Source organism: Rhinolophus sinicus, linkage group LG14 (assembly GCF_036562045.2).
Source record: "Rhinolophus sinicus isolate RSC01 linkage group LG14, ASM3656204v1, whole genome shotgun sequence".
Classification (NCBI taxonomy): domain Eukaryota; kingdom Metazoa; phylum Chordata; class Mammalia; order Chiroptera; family Rhinolophidae; genus Rhinolophus; species Rhinolophus sinicus.
The window spans coordinates 6,653,860-6,673,094 of NC_133763.1; the positions used below are offsets into that span (position 1 = coordinate 6,653,860).

At 40.3% G+C, this 19,235-nt stretch overlaps 1 protein-coding gene across 1 annotated transcript in view; it reads right to left on the minus strand.

Moving 5' to 3' along the window:
• The window catches only part of ZFHX4 (zinc finger homeobox 4), a 173,668-nt gene that overhangs the window by 143,265 nt on the left and 11,168 nt on the right, over positions 1–19,235 (minus strand). Inside the window, 2 exon segments of the mRNA XM_074319320.1 lie at positions 6,215–6,717; positions 7,593–10,228. Coding sequence (XP_074175421.1) covers positions 6,215–6,717; positions 7,593–10,182 — 3,093 coding nt within the window. The 5' untranslated portion in view covers positions 10,183–10,228.

The following is a 19,235-nucleotide window of genomic DNA, read 5'->3' on the forward strand; positions in this document are numbered from 1 at the left end:
CGTTAATTATGAGATAGCACCTTTGCCTGCATTACCCAAATGACCTTGGGGGAGGTGGGGGGCGACCCATAAGCGATTTACTACGTTGGGTGAAACCATACCTACACTTCACGTGCGATACAATGAGTACGAGTTATATAAAGTCCGTAACATAAATCATAAAGTATGATTTATTATTAAAGACCTGGGACTCAAGGGAAGGGAATGGTAGTGCCAAATTTTTTAATGCGTTTCTGAGGTGGGGTGGGGGTGGGGGATGGTAGTGTGTGTGTGTGTGTGTGTGTGTGTGTGTGTTTCTGTCTGTCTGCCTGTGTGTGTTCGGAAGGAGATAAATGAAGAAAGCTCATAGGATCGGGCAATGCTCTACCTAATCCCGTGCTGACATAATCACTGTACCCCCTCACACATAGAAATTCATCCAGATGAAGCAGCTCACTTAAGACAAAATACATCCTGGGAAAGGCTTGAAAGTCATTTACACCTTTGCATGTTCTTCGTGGCTTTTATGAAAAGGCTTCTTTCCCCTTCATTAAAAGAATACTAGTTTTCTTTAGGGAATCAGATATCCAATCTTGCAACATGGGGTATCCATGCAGCGAAGCTCTAGGTGGGATAAAATAGTAAGGATTTCAGAAAAACAGAGAAGGACATAATAGTCTGTGCCTGGTGTGTAGGGCGACAGCTGTACCAGTTAAGGAGAGACAGGTTTCAAACAAAATAGGCGGGTTCCAGTGACACACTTTGCTCTCTTTAAATTTCATCTGGGTTTGTTAACAGTTTCACCCATTAAGTATCATTTTATCTATCCTGACATGGATGTAATAAGTTGCTAATGCCTAGTCTAAAGTAATCCTTCTAGGAATGTATCATCTATCATCTATGTATCTATCTATCATCTACCATCTATCTATCCACTTATGTATCATACAGTTAGATGGACAGAGATTATTGTCATATTTTTTCTAGCAGAATACAAAGAGGCTTCTCATTTCATAATGCAATGTATTCTTGGCCATGTGAGCACAGGAGAAAGTTCCACATTTCTGCTGGAGTTACCCTGTTAGAACACATGGCTGTGTGTCAGCAAATGTCAAGCTGAAAACCAGAAGTAGATGCAGCAGGTAGGGCTGGCAATGACATCACGATCTCGAAAACACCCGTGATTTATCAGTTGCTATTAGCTAACCAGCTCCTCTCTATTTGATCTGTGTATTTATTCATTATAAGCATTATGCAAGCATGTATTTTTCTACTACAGAAACTGGTTTTTCAACCTCTGCCTTGTCTTTTTATATGAGAATACAATAGAATCATTTGAATTGTGATTACTTTTTTAAATAAATCCTGCAACTGGAATTGAATTTCGCACTGCAGTTCAACCTTGAAAGGAACATAAATCTGAAACCAATACAAAAAGTGCACAATTTTCCATATTCAGGTTAATGTTGAGCAACAGAAAAGAATAACTTTTGTTTATCTCTGAAAACAGCTTTCTTCATCTAAACAAATGACTAGAATAAGATTGAGAAAAACCTGTTTGGGTTTCTTAGATACACACACATATTCCAATTTCCTTTTGCACAATGACTTTTATGCAAATGTGCGCCACACAATCTCCTAACCTCTTTTACCATCACCCCGGGACAATGAACAGTTCCATAATTGAAATGGTACATATCTGGTATGTTTGATTTTAAATTGCAAAGTTGGACTCGGGCCTATTGAAATGAAAATCCTTGTGATTTTTTGTTAATTCCAAACTGATCGGGTTATTATTTCCTACCGGAAAAAAAAAAAAAAAAAAAACAGCCAAAAAACAAAATGTAGGCGAAGATAATTATTCCATTTTTTATTTCCTTGCCACATACTTTTCCCAACCTGGCTCCCTGCATGCAGTCTCTTCTGTGACCCTCCCCCACACTTTGATTTTGGTTCTTAACCCGGATTCTTTCATCCATAACATGGGTAATGAGAAAACTCCAAAAAATGTTCCTTGGGGGAATGTTACACTAAAAGTTACCTAGGACTAAATCCCACATGTGTTCCTTTGCTCACCATGGAGATGAGAGATTCCTTCGCTGCACTCAGCCAATTTGAAATCCAAATATGAAAAGAGCATCATAGAATTCACACAGACTATTCTGCTTCACCACTTGCGGATGTGGGAAGAAAAACTGCTAGGACAATTAAGCTTTTGACTTTGAACCAGCAAAGCTGTGAACACCTCACTTAAAAACCCATGTGATACTCCAGGAGAAGTGGGAGTGGAGGTGAGGACAGACTCTTTGCATGTCCTACATAGGACGGGGGTAGACCAATCAGCTGGCTTGGAAAGTCTTCGCCGTTCTGAGCCAAGAATAAGCTAAACGGTAGATCTGAACTGTCGCCAGAGTCTTATTTGTCCTTTCTCAGGTTGAATGTTTAGTGTTAAGTAGTTTTGATGATATCTTTTTTACTGCACTCTTTAGAAAAAGTTTGGGATCATTTAAAGGGCAGACCAAATTGCAATGCATGTTTTTGCAATGAAGGTTGGAAGTAAAGGGGTGCCTGTAAAACATTTCCCAGTTTGTCCCTTAGTCCATGATTCATCCTACAAATATTTATCGAGGTCTCGTGATGTGAATATGACACAAATGTGTAGGGATGCAAAGGTGTGAAATTAGCAGAATATAATCAAATCCAATAAAGGGGTTAGCTGAGAAACACTGTGTTTGCATTAGATATAGATATGGAGATGGTCATGGCTATGGGTAAAGAAAAGGATATGGAGAAGGCTATGGATAGGATATGGGTATGGACATGGATACACACACACACACACACACACACACACTCACACACACACACCTCATCTTGCAATACTGGAGTTCTCTATGCATTTGGTGTTAACCTCACTTGAAATACACTTTCATAGTTAAAAGAGAAGATGAAGGGCACGCTGCAGTTTCATTTTATTGTTTGGATTTCCTAGAACAATTTTGCTTCATCATGAAAATTTCTGGGGAAAAATCAAAATGTGCTGCGCCCTTCAGAGAATTTGGCTTGAAGAAATGAGTAAGATTTTCTTCACAAAAGTCCTTTCTGAAGAAATTCTAAGGAAAAAAAAAAATGCTGCCAGAAAAGGGAATACAGCTTTGCTTGTTTCTGTAGTCATCATTAGCAAGAAGACATAAAGGTATTCTTTTTTTTTTTCCTTTTTTGAGACCATATGGAAAGATCATCAACATATTCCACCTCTGGGTTCTTTGCCAAAATACCATAACCCACAAGCCTTCTACCTTAAACATAAAAGGAAAGGTGTTGTTCTGGTCAAATAAAGAAATAATTTTTACTAGCATACGTCTAATGTTAAAGCTGCCTAAATCCTGCCAAATACATTAAAACAACATCTGTAAAACAGATTCTCATTAAATTGATCAGTTTAAAGTTAAGCAGCTAGGCAGATGATGCTTTTCAGCTCACCCTTCACCTTTAACTTTTGACCCCCTGAAACTGGAATGAGGACACACACTTCTTTTCGGCAGTAGTGCAAGAGGGGAAGTGGTCTCTCCGCATCGAAGTGACACATCGCCACACTCCAAGTGTTGTGAATCAATGTCGTCAATAACAAGAAAAGCGGACTACTCCCAGCTCTGTGTTTGTCCCATAACTGCTACTTGTCACTTTCCCTTCAAGTCGGAATAATTCCCAGTGCAAAACGATGTAAATTATCCTCTTAATGAAAACGAACTTTATATACGGAGATGACTGTCTAGTCATTAACTCAGAAACTATTTTAGGTCTAATTTGAATATTTTAGCCACATTACAAGCCATCATTTTTTCCAGGTCCTGGCCAATCTGTTAGGTTCTCATTTAAAAGCAATTAATGCTACTTATGAAGCAATTTTATTTTGCTGACGCAAGGCGACCAAGCTTGCTAATATCCTCATGACTGCAGTTGAAAATCCTCTAGAGCTGACTCACACCGTTTCTGTAAATCAATTTAGAAATGGCATCCTTAACTCATCACTACTCTGGAGAACTTCTGTAGTTACTACTAGAAATAAAGAATGCTCCTTGAAGGAAATGCAAAATAGCATAGATCCATGGCCCGATACCAAGTTGCAATAGCGCAAATATTTCTCTCTTCAATGTACTTTGAATACAAGGTTTGTTCAAAGGGTGTTTTTGTTGTTTGCTGACCATTTGCAGACACTATACAAGGAGGACACTCGGGCATTAAAAAGATAAGCAAAACAAGTCGGGGAAAAGAAAAATTGTATGTGACATAACATTTTTAAGGTAAGCGTACATATGTGTCCTTTGGTTCTGGGACCTAAAGCTCACTCTACTTTACAGCCCTCTTTATGAACAAAGATTTATCTCATTTGGTTGGTATACATTCAAAGACAATGTCCAACTCTCCCTGAAAAGGAACCTCCGGAATAACTCTGGCCCCCAGCAATGAGGGTGGTCAATCCATACTCATGGAATGAATTTGGGTAAACTGAAGACACACAGAGACATGCACATTTAAATAGTCACCAAACAATTAAATAACCTTTCCTGAGAAAATAAACATCAATGCTCTACCTTCCTTTAGTTTCCCACAAGAGATTAATAAAACAGAAAAATTAGTACATTTGTATCTTCTAGTCACAACCTGTTAATTTAAAATGTTAGAGGAACTGCATAAATATAAACACAGTTCATGAATATTCTATACAGCTCCCAGGGTCGAGATCCATTATTTATACAAACTTAATGTTTGTTTTTTTCTGCTAGGTATTCTAAAAGTTTTAATAGGTCAGGCACCAACCGAAAAAAAAAAATGTTGACAACTTGAATGGTTGTCAAACATTTGCTGTAAAACCTATGAATGATAATACAATTAATTCGTTATATTATATTTTCAATACCATCAACTTAGAAGCTTTCCATCTTACACTAGGGCCTGAACTCCCCTCAAACTGTGTAACCCAAATCTAACGCTTTCATTATTGATCCAGAGTGCCAATATCACAGGAACAATGTTACAAATTCTCACACCATGTCTTCAAGTTTTTATGCTCAGTACATCAGTCTACAACTTGAACTTCCAGAAACAAAAAATAGTGCCAGGCCAACCCAAATAAATAAATCCTTCACATGCTCTAGATAGCCACAATCTGCTCTTCTTACTGTGTGTTTATAGTTCGAAATAGTATTAGAAAAGCCATAGGTATTATAATCGCTGGTTGACTCCTCATAGTATAGTTATCACTGATTTCTAGTATAAATCAATAGATAACACTTGCAAAATGGATTTTGCAATCATATTTAGAGCTTGTTACAATGACTAATGGTTTGCAATAGTTTCTGAATTTTAATATCCTCTACACAAAAGAAGTTTTTAATAAGTTACCAAGTTATTCATCATAGAAATGAATCTGTTACATGTGTACATGAACGAAGACAATCAAGTCAATCCAGTAAACAAACTGCAACAAATAAATTAACCAGTAATTCAGGTTTAGAAAAAGTCAAGACAAGTTGTGGAATAAATGGTGCTCATCACGTTCAGGTATTCATTAATCTGCATAGTTTTTGTCCCCCAACAAAGATAAAAGTATGTTTGCCATTTAATGAACATTTTTATTTGCACCACCCCCATGGGGGGGGAATAAAAACATTATTAGCTGGGAAAGGTCATACAAAGTAACAACAGAGGTAAGAAGAAGACTTTCAATGGATGCTAAGGGAGAGTGTTGACTCAATACTACTAGGTGCCTAAAACAAAACAAAAAAAGGCAAAAACACACCTATCTGTTTGCATGGTCCTTGTTTGTCACCAAACAAAAGATGATACATTCATGAAGTAGACTGCTCCCTATAACCACTGACACTTATCCAAGAGGGATACTATGTTATTGTTTTAATCACAGGTTTCAAAGTATTGTGTTACTTATGAAAATACTCAAAGAAAAAGTTATTGTATTTGGGGGAAACCAGTCAAGCAATCAATGCCACTGACATAAACGGAAAAGGGCAATGTAGCAAAATCTTTCAAATATGCTCTCCAGTTCCCTAGATGGCCAGGTATGGTTAGTAACGTGAGGCAGAAACTGTGCCCCTTACCCTTCTATTTCTATGTTTCCCCTCTTTTTTCTGAGCTTGCAGATCTCTGCTCCAAGCTCTGAAACAGTTAATTCCCTTCTCTCCTCTGTGCCAAGGGAAATGAATGTCCCGCTTACCTTGTAGAGCTTCAGGGCCGCCTCGTGCCTGTGATTGGTGGTGTGCAAGCGTAACTTATCCACACTGTTGGTGTAGTAATCACAGGCGTTGCATTTCAGGTGGACGGGGTTGCCAATGGCAATACACTTGAGTCTCCACTCGTTGCTTTTGCCTCCTTCTTTAATGTGGGCCACCAGTTGGTATTTCTGCATATGTTTATCAGTCTTGCAGTGGAGCTGGAAGTTGGCTTTGAGCTGGGTGTTGTAGTTACAGAGCTTGCACTGGTAGATATCTCCAATTACAGCCCTCCATTCCTCTTCGGGGAGAGAGCGCTCGCTGGTCACGTGCACGCTTAGGGCCTCCAGGCTGTCAGAGGTGAATTTGTTGCAAACAGCACACTGGAATAGCTTCAGCGCTGGGTCACTGATATAAGGTGACAGCTCTCCTGCAGTAAGGAGGGACAGGTCATCACCCATTAGCTGACCACTGGCAAGCCGGATTTCAGGCGGCAGCTCATTATTTACTACAGGAAGAAAAAAATTAAAAGGAAAAATAGAGACTCGAAAACACAGCACACACAAAGGAACCTGTAAACTAAAGTCGACCGGGAATGTGCTTTCTCTAGAGCTTAAACTATAAAAAGCTGTAATAGGATTGAATCAGGATCAATTACAATCATCCTTTCAACTTCTAAATTCCCTCATCAGATAGCTTTAATTACTCCTACTGGGCATGATGTCATTCTGAAATTTGTATTTTCCAGGGCAAGCCAGTTGATCGATACCATAACAAAACAGTCACGTGTTTGCGATTTCAAAGCCTAGATAAACTTACCTAAGCGCTAATTGTTCTTTCACAATTTGTCTGCAAGCTTGATGAGATCTGGCTAACACTGTGTGTGCGTGCCTGTAATCTACTGCCAAATACCTGGGCTAAGGTAACAGCGTTACTGTGAGCAGTTCAATTATCTCCCATCACAGACATTCAAATCGTTTTCCAAACTATTTAATTAAAACTAAACGGTCTACCCCTTTAGAAGCTCAAGTTTGGTATTTTAGGGAACGCCTGCCAAACTCGAAGCTATAAACCTTGTACAGTATGGCTAAGGATTGCAGGCAACTCAGGCACATGAGCGTTGGTTACTTACTCTACTGAATAAAGGCAAAGTTCGCTCACTCTGAGGCTGCCCAGGGTCCCTTCACCCCTTCCTCTAGGAAGTTAAATCGAGGTTGAAGTAAAGCACGCGTGGTGGATTGATTATCCAGCTTAAAGAGAAAGTCCCTTCATGTACGCTGTCCCCAGTGCGCTGGCACTCCCCACTTCCTCTGGGCGCGTGGTGCCCACCCCAAATGTGATCCGAGAAAGGCACTGGAGTGTGGAAAAGCAGTCAATACTCACCAAGTCCCGGGGCCAGGGCGGCCGCCGTGGCCGGGTCTAGCTGGAACGGGTTGATCATTAGCTGCGGGTCCGCAGGGTTTTCCAGCTTCATCCCGGTCAGGCCTATATTCTGGGCCAGGTAGTACTGATAAAGCTCCGCCTCCGCCGGGGCCAGGCCCAGGTGCAGGTTATGCTGGATCTGCTTCATGTTCTGCTGCAAAAGCATCATATTGTGCATGTGCTTTTCGCTCGTCATGTGGATGCGGAGGTTCCTCGCGACGTTGGTTTCGTAGTCACACACCTCACACCGCCAGGTGGGCTTCTGCTTGGGTTTGGACGGAGAGGGCGTTCCGCAGCCGCTGAGGCTGGTGTTGGGGGCGGGGGCAGAGTGGCCAAACACCTGCTCACCGTTGCCATTCTGGAGATTCTGAACGTTGTTTAGGTGCTTGTCGGACTGCATATGAATACTGAGGTTGCCTTTGGTCGTGGTAGAGTAGTTACAAACCTCACAACGGAAGGGTTTATAGCCACACGTGTAGCTCTCCCCCCGGGCGAGCCTGGGGTGAGGCTGTCCAGTCTTACAATACACACACGAGCCGCCGGGCTCCGGGTGTTTCTCCTTCATGTGGGCCTCCAGTGTCTGCTGGTACTTGTAATGCCAGTTGCATTTGGGACACTTGAGGGTTTTGCATGAGTTCCTCGAGTGCATCATCGTCATATGACCACCCAGAGACCTCGAAGACCCCAACACCGTGTCGCACTTGGGACACTCGATGCCACTGCCCGGTGAGCCGTCTCCTCCGGGCCCCGGGGTGCCGGGGGCACTGGGGGCGAAGCCGTGCTGGTGGGGAGGAGCTGCACTGTCGTCGTCCCCCCGGCCTGTCTCACTGGCGTGAGGGGCCGTGGCACTGTCCTTACTGGCACCTGCTTCTGCAAAGTCCTTGCCACCGAGGCCATAGGTATTAGCCAGGCTGCCACCGGCCCTGACGGCGGCAGCCTGCTTCTTCTTCTCTGTGTCATCAGAAACCGTCGCCGAGGAGGACGAGGTACCCTTTTCAATAAATTTTAGCACACTGGATGATACAGGAGAAATGCTTTGGTTTAAGAGAGGGAAATCTTTGTTACCAATACTCTCGGTGAGCTCACCTAACACTTCCTCGTCGTCAAGTTCATGGGCGTACGCGTCCTCCTCGTCCTCCTCGCCCGCGTCCGGGGGCTCGCTTTTGACAGGGCACTCCCCGTTGGGGTGCAGGACGGTGCTTTCTTTTGGCTTTTCACAGTTGTTCTCTTGGTCTTTGCTCTCTGACGTCTTGCTCGACTCGGACGATGCGTGGCCGAGGGAGACAGAGGTAATCGGGGTGTTCACTACTAAACTAGACAGCCCCCCCAGATTCACGTCAGCCTTTGGCATTGGGGTGACCCCCAGCGACTGCTCTGCGGAGCCCGCGGTCCCCGCGCTTCCTTTCAAGAAGGCAAAGCCAGCCGGCAGAGAGTCACCGTTTTCAACATGAAAAGCACTCCATAAACCGCGGAAGGTGGGGTCAGGTCCTATGAGGTTTGCAGTAGAAAAATGGGGATACACAGAAGTGGATTTTTTTGGTTCCAGAAAGCTTATAAGAGGTTCTTTGTCTTTGCCAATCCCCTGTATTATGGCGGAGACGCATTTATTACTGAGGAGCTTCTGCTCCTCGTCATTGAGGGTCATCCGATGGTCATGCACAGCATGGGTTACAAATGACCGGATATAACCGAAAGACAACTTGCACAAGAAACACATTAGAACGGGTTTCCTTTTCCCATCGCTGACACAACCATCGAATTTGGACAGGTCCACATTGTTGGGGACATCTTTGGACACACAGGAGTTTTTGGCTGAGCCGTCACTGGTTAGATAGTCTTTCTCTCGCTTGTGTCGGAGATCGTACACACGGAAACTGTGCAACACAGGACCGACTCCTGCGAACGCTGAGGTATTTGGGAAAGCCTGGTCGGCTGTAAATGGTTTCCCGAGGGATGACGCGATATGAAAAGTGTTGATGATCTGTGGGTAGAACGACATGGGTGCAGAGGCAGCCTGGTCACTCTTCTCTCCGGCGGGCGCCAGGGAGCCCAGGAACGTCGCCGTGGAAAAGAGTTTGCTGTTCGCCCCGGTCTGTGCATTCTGCCCACTTTCTTTGGAGTCCTCGATTATATATGCTGACCCATCAGGCTGGTACACGATCTCCCCTGTTAGGTTTTCCACGTCGCTGTCCTCTAACTCGCTGACGTCGCTCTCGTTGTCATCCTTCAAGATGGGGAGGCGGGCATTGGGGCAGTGGTGTTCCATGTACTTCTGTAAACTGGGAAAAGAAGTGGCACATTCGTTGCAGGGTATCTCCTTTGCGGAGGGCACCTGAGTGGCAGCTGCATTCTCGACGCCGAAACTCAGCAAGACTTCACTTTTGCGCTCCTCCGTTTTCAGGTTGTCATCTGTGGAGCTGTTTTCCCTGTCGGGCTCCATCTCTGCAGCTTTCTCGGGCACCTCATTATCAAGTTGCGTCGTTCCACATAGCTTTGATGTGCTCTGCCCATTCTCCTGCCTTGAGATAGGAGAGGAGTCACAGGTTTCCATGGCAATTGCTACATAGGGATCTCATTTCATCCAGCCTGTCAGGGACCTGGATAAAAAATAAGGTGAGAGAAGCCATTTTTATTAAATAATGACACAGCTCACTAATAGCCCATCACTAATTTACAGCTGCTGTAAACCTGACTATCTAAAGAGGTGAGGGGGAAAACTTAAAACCAGCATACCTATCTATCACAGACAGACTTTGTATAAATGTAGCAAAATAATGTAGCTAGCTATCACAGGCATGCCTAGACATCCTAGGCGTTTCTGAAATCGCTAGGAGCATTCATCATAAATCTCAAATTGGTATCAGTGATCACATTTTTTTTTTCATTCCTGTTTTCTGAAAACGTATATAATACACATCAAGGCATTACGCCCCTCTTTACCCTAACACAAATGGGACTGGCTTCCATACACGAAGGCAGGAATAAAAGAACAATGCAAATAACTTGCAACGTTTAAAATTAACCTTTTACTTTATCAGGCAACGACTAGAAGGGGGGAGGAGTGGGGAAGAGAGACCCACAATAAAGGAACCTTAAAATTAGAAATATTACAGTCACAGGCAGCAGCGACCAAACTCTTCTCTGGTTTTCATTTTGCCAGTAAATCAGCTTACTACAAATCTTCCTTGTGCAAAAGCTCTCAGCAGGTATCTGGCTGGCCCTGATTAAGCACCAATCACAATTCTTCCCCACACTTCAGTCGCCTCAATGGGCAACAGAACAGAAATTAATATTTACTGCAACCAGTCCTATCATCTGAGGGCACAATCGCATTCACTCAGTTTTTTTTCACTGCGATAGGTAATGAACACCATTTCAAACACCGTTTTGATGTTATCAATCCTGGTGAGTTGCCCATCTCTCAACCATATCTCATCTCCATCAACATCTCCCCTGGCTTAACAAATCATATGCAAGCACTACTGATGAAAATCCTTCCATCACTTAAAAAGAATTTCAGTTTATTTATTTATTTATTTCAGTTCTTTTGCAGCCAGGCATCTTAGACCATAAACTGCTTTTGTTGAGAACAAGATGCATTCTCTATAAAGCCATATCTGTTTCCGGCAGCAGGGTAAGGTACCAGAAGCAAGTTGAGCATGTGTTGGTAAAAATGTGTTCCCCTTCTGTGTGTGTGTGTGTGTGTGTGTGTGCCTGCAAACCTCAGCTACTGTAATAGCAGCTTGATTACAGCATAAGCTTCTCTGAGTCCCTGCAGATCATTCTGTTTGCAGAATGATGGCACTGTACACAACAGTTGAGTGGGCTGAAACTTTAGTGTTTATTGTCAGCCTGTGACATAGACACTGTTTCGATTTTATGAAGCAGGTAAGCAACCTTCTTTCAAATCTTAAGACTGGAGAAACCCATGACTTTCAGGCAATTAGCCCCTTAATGGAAAATTATCATCACTTTCACATACGCTGATCATTTCCGAAACAAGAAAGCTTGACATTGCTGTATTACATTCCATATCATATTGGGTAGGACACACATGCAACGTCTCACCCTGGATGTCTCCACATTCTAATGTCCAGACTTCACCGTGGTAGAGAACTAAGAACAATCCCCAATGCTGCCTCACCAGTACGAAGCATTTCAGAAATGCCTTCTGAGAAGTTCTTAGGGAAAAAAGACCTCACTGAAGGTCATTGGCATATCAAGTATGAAGAATAACTTCTTAAAACACTGTTTACTGTAATCAAATTTGATCTTGTCAGCTAAATCCGAGAGGAAGTGATCAGTGTAGAATACATCAAGAGATCTGCACAGCTTGAAAATGAAATCGAAATTCGTTTTGGTATCTGCCATGGTTAAAATGACACTCTAATTGCTCACGTCACAAAGCTTGGTGTGTAATTTTAATCATTGATGAGCTCCAGGTAAATGATCCTCATGGCATGTATGCAGCTTTTGAAACCCTCTGAAATCATCGGATACCCCTAAGCCTGAAAAGCTAATAATTTTCGAACTAGTCCACAAAACATTAATGTTTACTTTTGCATTCACCAAATCGGCACAATGTATACACACTGAAGGGAGCCAAAATGCCTAACATGCAATCCCCCTGCTGGACTGAGGGAAATGAGGAAGGCAGGAAGTTAGATATTTGGAGTGGAAGTGTTTTTTTCTTTCTTTCCTATAATTTAGGCTGATATATGGAAGAAGATTCACCTTCACAACAAAGATGAGTAAAGGTCCCAAACACGTGACAGCTTTGGAAAAGAGTTTCTGAGCTACTTTTATTACTGCTTCAATTTAGTTGTGCCTATACCCCTATAACAGTTCTCAGCCCACAGAAACAGTGGCTAGAATTATCGCACACATGCTGAATGCCCCTCAAATAGTTATCTGTAATGTGCAGTTAATAATTTCGTCCAGATGCTGAATGGACCCTGCATTGTATCCTCTCAATATTTCTCTATATGAAGTAGAGCCTGTTTATTTTATCTGAATAAGGCAGAAGTAATTTCCAAAAATATGACAACATTGTTGTTATGCAGAAAAAATAATGAAAACTACACGAAAAAGTCCATCGCAGGTCAAAGCAATACGGTAGGAGATGTTTTGTTACAATATTCCCACATTATTTTACACAAAATCGCCTAGCAATTTCTTCTCAATGAGGTACCCATGAATCAGAAACTGAGTCAAATCCATAAGTCTTCTGTACAACTAAATTTACATTTCATTCCCAAAGCAACAATAACAAAACTATCTGAATTGCCAGAGCTAGTAATAATTACCTGATTTTTTTCATTCATAGCTATTGACTACAACCATGGCAATGTTTACCAGGGTATTTTGATGGAAACACTTGAGTTTGTGTTGTTAAAAAGTTATTTAGATCAATATGTACTGTGACACTGTGAATATATTGTACATACTGAATATGATTCGAAGTGATTTCACTGTCATCAATGTCAGATAAGATGCTTCTTTTATCAATGTGACCCATTTAGGAAATTTACATTGAAGTTTTATAAGGCCCAGTTAAAAGACCACAAAGACAACCATTTAACTTAAACCACAGAATTCATTCCAAAATGACTGTGTAACAAGTAAACTCTCTATAAAAGTTGCTTTGCCATTTAAGCTGGTTTCTATTTAGTCTTCAGTAATTTCTATTCTCTACTGCCAAACGGTCTACCTTTTTAAATCACCAGTCTTCAAGAAATCGCAAAAGGAAAATCTAATATAATTTTAATGGTAAATTCAGAACAATCCATACCCGCTGGTCTGCTTAGAATTTGTGTACACATTTTTTGGGGATTCACAAGATCAGTGATTTTAATCATGCAAATCCTTTTTTTTGGAACTAATAGACAATATGCAGAAAAGAACTTTGATTGCTTCTGCTGCTTTGCTTCCGTCCTGAAGTCACTGCTTGCCTAAACTCTGCTCTGCTAAAAGACCAAACCCACCTGCAAGGAGCCAGGCTCATGAAAGGGGTGCTTTCTGAACAATAGAAAAATTCCTTTGCATTCAGAAAGCACAATTCTCATTAGAACCCCAAATCAGAGAGGCCAGTTTTACCTCTGTTTTTTAATTGAGATGGTCCCAGGCTTCCTCTCCGGTCCAGTGAGACAGTGTTTGTGAAATGATTAAAAAGAATGTGATCTGATCAAGGGGACAGAATAATGGGAAAGGAATGCTATGTTAGCCACTCTGCTAAGGGCTGGGAAAGAAGACCAGTGTGCCCCTCAGCCTATTGTTTTTATTCTCATCTGTTCTTTAGCCATCTCATAACACTCTGAGTCTTCATTTACTCCATTTTAAGTGGGTTAAAAGTTGTCCACTTCTGAGAGAATTTGGTAATGAGTTACAAATCCTAAAAAAAGAAAATAAATAAAAATCCTTGAATTATATCAAGTTTCCAAAAGGTCATCACTGTCTGTGCTGTGGCTTTTTCCCCACTCCAAATCCTCTATCAATATGTCATAGTGAGTTAGGCAAAGACAAAAGAGAGGCACAGTGTGAAAACGGCACATATATCTAATCCTGACAAAGCAATGAATAGACCTTCACAAATATAATTATACTTGTTTATTTGTTGCCACGTACAGAGAACTGATGAAAAAAAATCCATCAAAGTGGTATTATGCAGACACCAAGAGCTTCTTTTCTTTGGTTGCTAAAGCCACATTGAGGCTTAAATTCCTTATTGTTAAATTCAGAAGAAAGAAAAAAAAAAAAGATTTTTGGCTGGACCTTTTTTTTTTTTTTTTTTTCCCTGCATCAGTTGCTGACAGATCTTTTGTGTACTGGGCTGTATTAGCTCACATCGCTACCTCATTTTTACGCATGTTGGAATTCATAATTACAAACTACTGTACAGAAGCTTTTAAAAGGGTGTGGTGTGCTGACCAAGAGAAGAAGGTAATGAAATTGCCCTTTGCTCAGTCTCTTTTGATATAGCAAAACACAGGTAAAGTACCTGTGTGGAAGCACCGGTTACGTCAGATATTCATCTTTGATCTTTGTCTTTTAAGTTGGTGCTCGTGGTTTTCTTTACTCAGTTGTCTCTGCAATTTGCTTATTTTAGTGTATGTTCGGTATTTCATAAACGATTGCGTAACTTCTTTCCCACTGCAGTATTAAAACTGTTAGCACAGAGAAAGGCATATACATGGATGTGAAAGGGCTGGAAATATGAAAAAGATTTCAAGTCCCACTATTAAGGAGCCATTATGTTCCAATAGACACTAAATCAACTTAACAAAAGCACATTTTTAGAAGGGGGGAGGGCAGCCAAATAAGCTTTCCCCCCCCCCTTGCAGGATAGAAATATATCAAAGCCAATGCAATCTGCATAGTTAATGTTTGTGAGCTTTACAATTTAAAACAGAAAAGCTGTAATTTTTCTTTGCTGGCAATCTGGAAACACTCTGGAGTTAATTACAGCTGATTCGGGGCGAACCACACAAACAAAGACCAGTCTATGTCCAGACAATTATACTGCATTAACTAGCTTAGAGCTTCCTGCTAATGTTCCAGGGCTCTTCTGTTACACCCTTCTAGCTTCCCAGCACGAGGGAAAATGCTTCTGCAAGAAGGAATTAATGAAGAGAACTGCGGAAGAATGCGTGACGACCTCTCCTGACACGGCAGAAACTTTCCACCCATGTCACGACAAAGGGGAGAAGGTAATTATGTTTGAAGAGAAGGACGTAACCAAAATATAGAAAGTGTTTAAAACGAGCAAATGTTTAAAGAGGGAAAGTTTCCAAAGACAAACATGAGTGCGCAAGTCAGCTCCGTCATTTTCCTCTCATTTTTCTCATTAAGATCTAAATTAGACATTCAATGCAGATTTATTTCCTTCTCTATAAACAAGACCTTTGTGATCAATGTGTAGTAGGCTTCTCCGTCTCTCATTCTCTCTTTCTCTCTTTTTCTCTTCCCACCCTCAGTTTCCCTCCTTCTCTCTCTCATCTCTAAACCTACATGGACTTTATATGACAATGACATATCATTAACCATATGTGTTAGAGGCAAGATACACTTGGACAGCGAGTCCAATAGTTCTTAATGTGATTAGTTGTGGGAAATAGGAATTTTACTCAGTTTTCTTCCAACTTGAATCAAACTCCAGCTAGAAATCAATAATCGCTCCTTCACCAAAGTACACTATTCGATGACTCTCGCTATTTGTTTGCATCACGACAAATTCATAATCACTCAGCAAGATGAAGCCAGTACTTGAGCTATCATCCTCTGTAAACAAACTTTGGTACTTTGAACCAATCGCGTTGATTCCTAATATTCTTATTCATTCTAATGGAAAATGAATAGTTTAGGTTGGTATGAGACAAGGACAGGAACGGTAATTATGTTCAGTGTCTCTTTCTGATTCTTTCTTTGATACTGTTTTGCGAGTATTCCAGCTGACATTGGGGCTTTGTGGTGATTGCTTCATTGAAGGGTAAGGATGTCCTAATCAGCTAAAGCATTACTAGAAAGCTGTTGTTTGCCAATACTGTGAGAATATACCCTCTTTTTTTTTTTTTTGCTTTCTTTATAGGAGGAAAAGTTACCTCTGGATGTTACCCAGTCATACCTAAGTATCATCTTTCCTTTGTCTTATCTATGCAAAGTAGAATTAGAGTGAAATGACTGCATGATCCTTTTAATTTTTCTTCCCTAAATACATATGAATCTACAAATCAATCAGGTGTTATAGCAAAACACATATAAGTATATTCTCTGGAAATACTAAAAGGTTGTGTAAATTACACTCAATTTTACAAAGCATCTTTATAATGGACAGAATAATTTTCCCTTCTCAGACCCCTCTCCCTCAATCCCTACTATATTTGAAAGTTCAAGTAAATAACACTTCTAAGCAAAAAATGGACTGCATCAATCATTTTCAGAAATTTATAAATCATATTTGCCATGTTTTTCATATGTTTATATTTCTAGTCTTTAAAATGCAATTGACTAATCTCTCTGGCATACACACAATCTAAGAGTGTTTAGTTGATAATGCTTTTAAGTTGTCACATAGGAACATTTTAAAAATTCATCTTAATTGGTTTTATTAAAGTATATATAACTATGGAATATTGAGTTTCAAAAAGAGATTTACCAGACTAGTGAAAACCATACCACACATATTTGTCTCATATACTGTGAAGACAATATATTCTAACATACACATTTCCTTCTTTGCTTATTCATAAATAAAATTCATTATCGAACTACTGGCAACTGAATATTTAAGAGAAAACAATTGTATAATTATTTGTATTTCATGATTCCCACCAATATGATCTCATAACCAAAACAACAATAAGTGTAACAGTGGACATACATTCTTCTTCTTTTTTTTTTTTAAACGTCATTCTTTGAAGGCTAAACCTACCATAATTATCTTCATAACCTAATCACAGGTCAGGTATTCCAGCAAACATTCCTATACCTTGAGCAATTATTTCAATGATTTTACATGATTTCAAAATAGTTTTAATGAAGAAAGTTACATGCATAATTTTTAAATCCCTACCAAGTACCTTTTTGTATGTAATACTCTTAAGAGTCTACGAAATAGAGGTCTCTTTTTATATTCCATGTAGTTTAAATTATTTTATATTAAAGACCACGTTAGGACTAACATAATAGAGGACATAGTGGAATGCCAAGTTTTCTTCTGGATGAAACATTGGCAAACTTATGTTTCATCACTAAGATTAGTTGGTTATTTTATTTCTATTATGGAGAGCCTTTTGTTTTGGGGTGTGTGTGTGTGTGTGTGCACGCGTGCGCGTTTCGGGGGGAGGTAAGGGTTGGCCTGAAAGTTAATTTGACTGCTGTCCATAAGTGAAGTGAGCAATTCAGTAATTAACTTTTGTGTTTCAAATGTATGAACTTTAATTAGATTTCATTATAAACAAACAAACGTCAACCATAATTATAAGCTCCTTGGTTTACCCACATATTATCCCTTTTCAAACAAACTTGATGTCAGACAAATTAAAATCAAGCAGCCAGCAATTTTGAGTTGAATTTTACATGATCTGCTGGTAACCTGATTACTTTAACTTCAATATCATTACAGGAAAAGTATTTCAGGAAAAATAATGACAAGAATTCCAACAGGAGACAAGCTTAATTGTATTGATTGAAAAGATGCATGTTCATAGGAACCTGGCCGAAGGAATAATGTTATCTCAAATCTACAGTTTCTATTAAAATAAAATTGTCCTGCATCAAAGAGGCAATTAAGATTAGTGTCTGCAAAACTAGAGATACTAAACTAACTAAATAATTATCTGGGCCCAATTATCTTATACTTTAAGTAGCAAAGCATCAGTGTGGAGCCACCAGCAGGCATAAGGTTTGCAGGTTTATTTACTGACTGGTGTATCTATTAGGACCATGAACAAGTGGAGCTGTCAGGACATAATGAAGGTAAATGATTAGTTAGCACCAAGCCTGAACTCTTCTTCAATGCAATAAGAGTTAATTAAAGTTTACCACCAAACATCAACCAAAGCAGGATGTTGATCAGATTTCAGCATTAAGTGCAAACAGACAATAGTTGCCAGCAATTAGTACAGCTATCAAATGACATGCAATGATAATTATACATTTAAAACAGCTAAAGACCTGGGGGGAAAAAAACTAATCAGCCTCTTTGACGAGAAATACTCAAAGGGCAGGAAACAGGTATCAGATTATTTCACTTTAACACTGTAAATCAATAGAATTAAACAAGAAAAGGTTGTTTGGGCACATTATCTGAGAGAGAACAATTCACTGGATCCAAAATGAAATAAATCTGCTAGTACTGGTCTATCAAAGATAAGGACTCCTGTAGCTAAAGAAAATAAGTTACTTTTCAATTAAAGTTTCAGAAAGAAGTCTGTTTAAAGAAAGTTTAGCTTCTTGGTTTTGTGCAAATTCAACAGTACAAGTATTTCACCACAATTATTGTTATTTAAATGAAGTATTAACTTTCGCTCTAAGATACTGTCAGAAGTCCTCTGTGCCTGAATGTTACCTCTGTGTACTCAAATATTACCTCCCTGAAAAGTTTTTAGCTGTTGAGATGGAAATTCTTTTAGTACAGCTATATTTACAACAAACGCCATAGATACATATTTAGGTCTTCTGTTGATACCATGAAAATCTATGACTTCAATCTTGCTGAAATCAATGGACCTGAAATCAATGCAACACATCCCTCTGAACATTTTCAGTCCATCGCCTCACTCTTTTCCACAGGTGGTGGCCTGCTGCCTAGAGCAGGTCTCCAGAAATGCGCCTGTCCTCCTGACCCCCACCTCTCCATTTTCCCAACTAATTCTGTTATGCTAAGGATTTGTTCACAGTGTTGGCTAATCCCAGTATTTCCCTGGAGCTAAATCTAAGCCATGGCCGACTCCCAGCACAAAAATGTCTCTCTCCAAAAGCCCTCTCGCCCCCTTCAGCACTCATACACTCATCGGTCCTGACATTTTCACTTCAGCCATGACAAATGAGCTGATGACTCTGATGTGATTGCACAGGAGGATGGCTTTATCTAAAGATGTATCATTA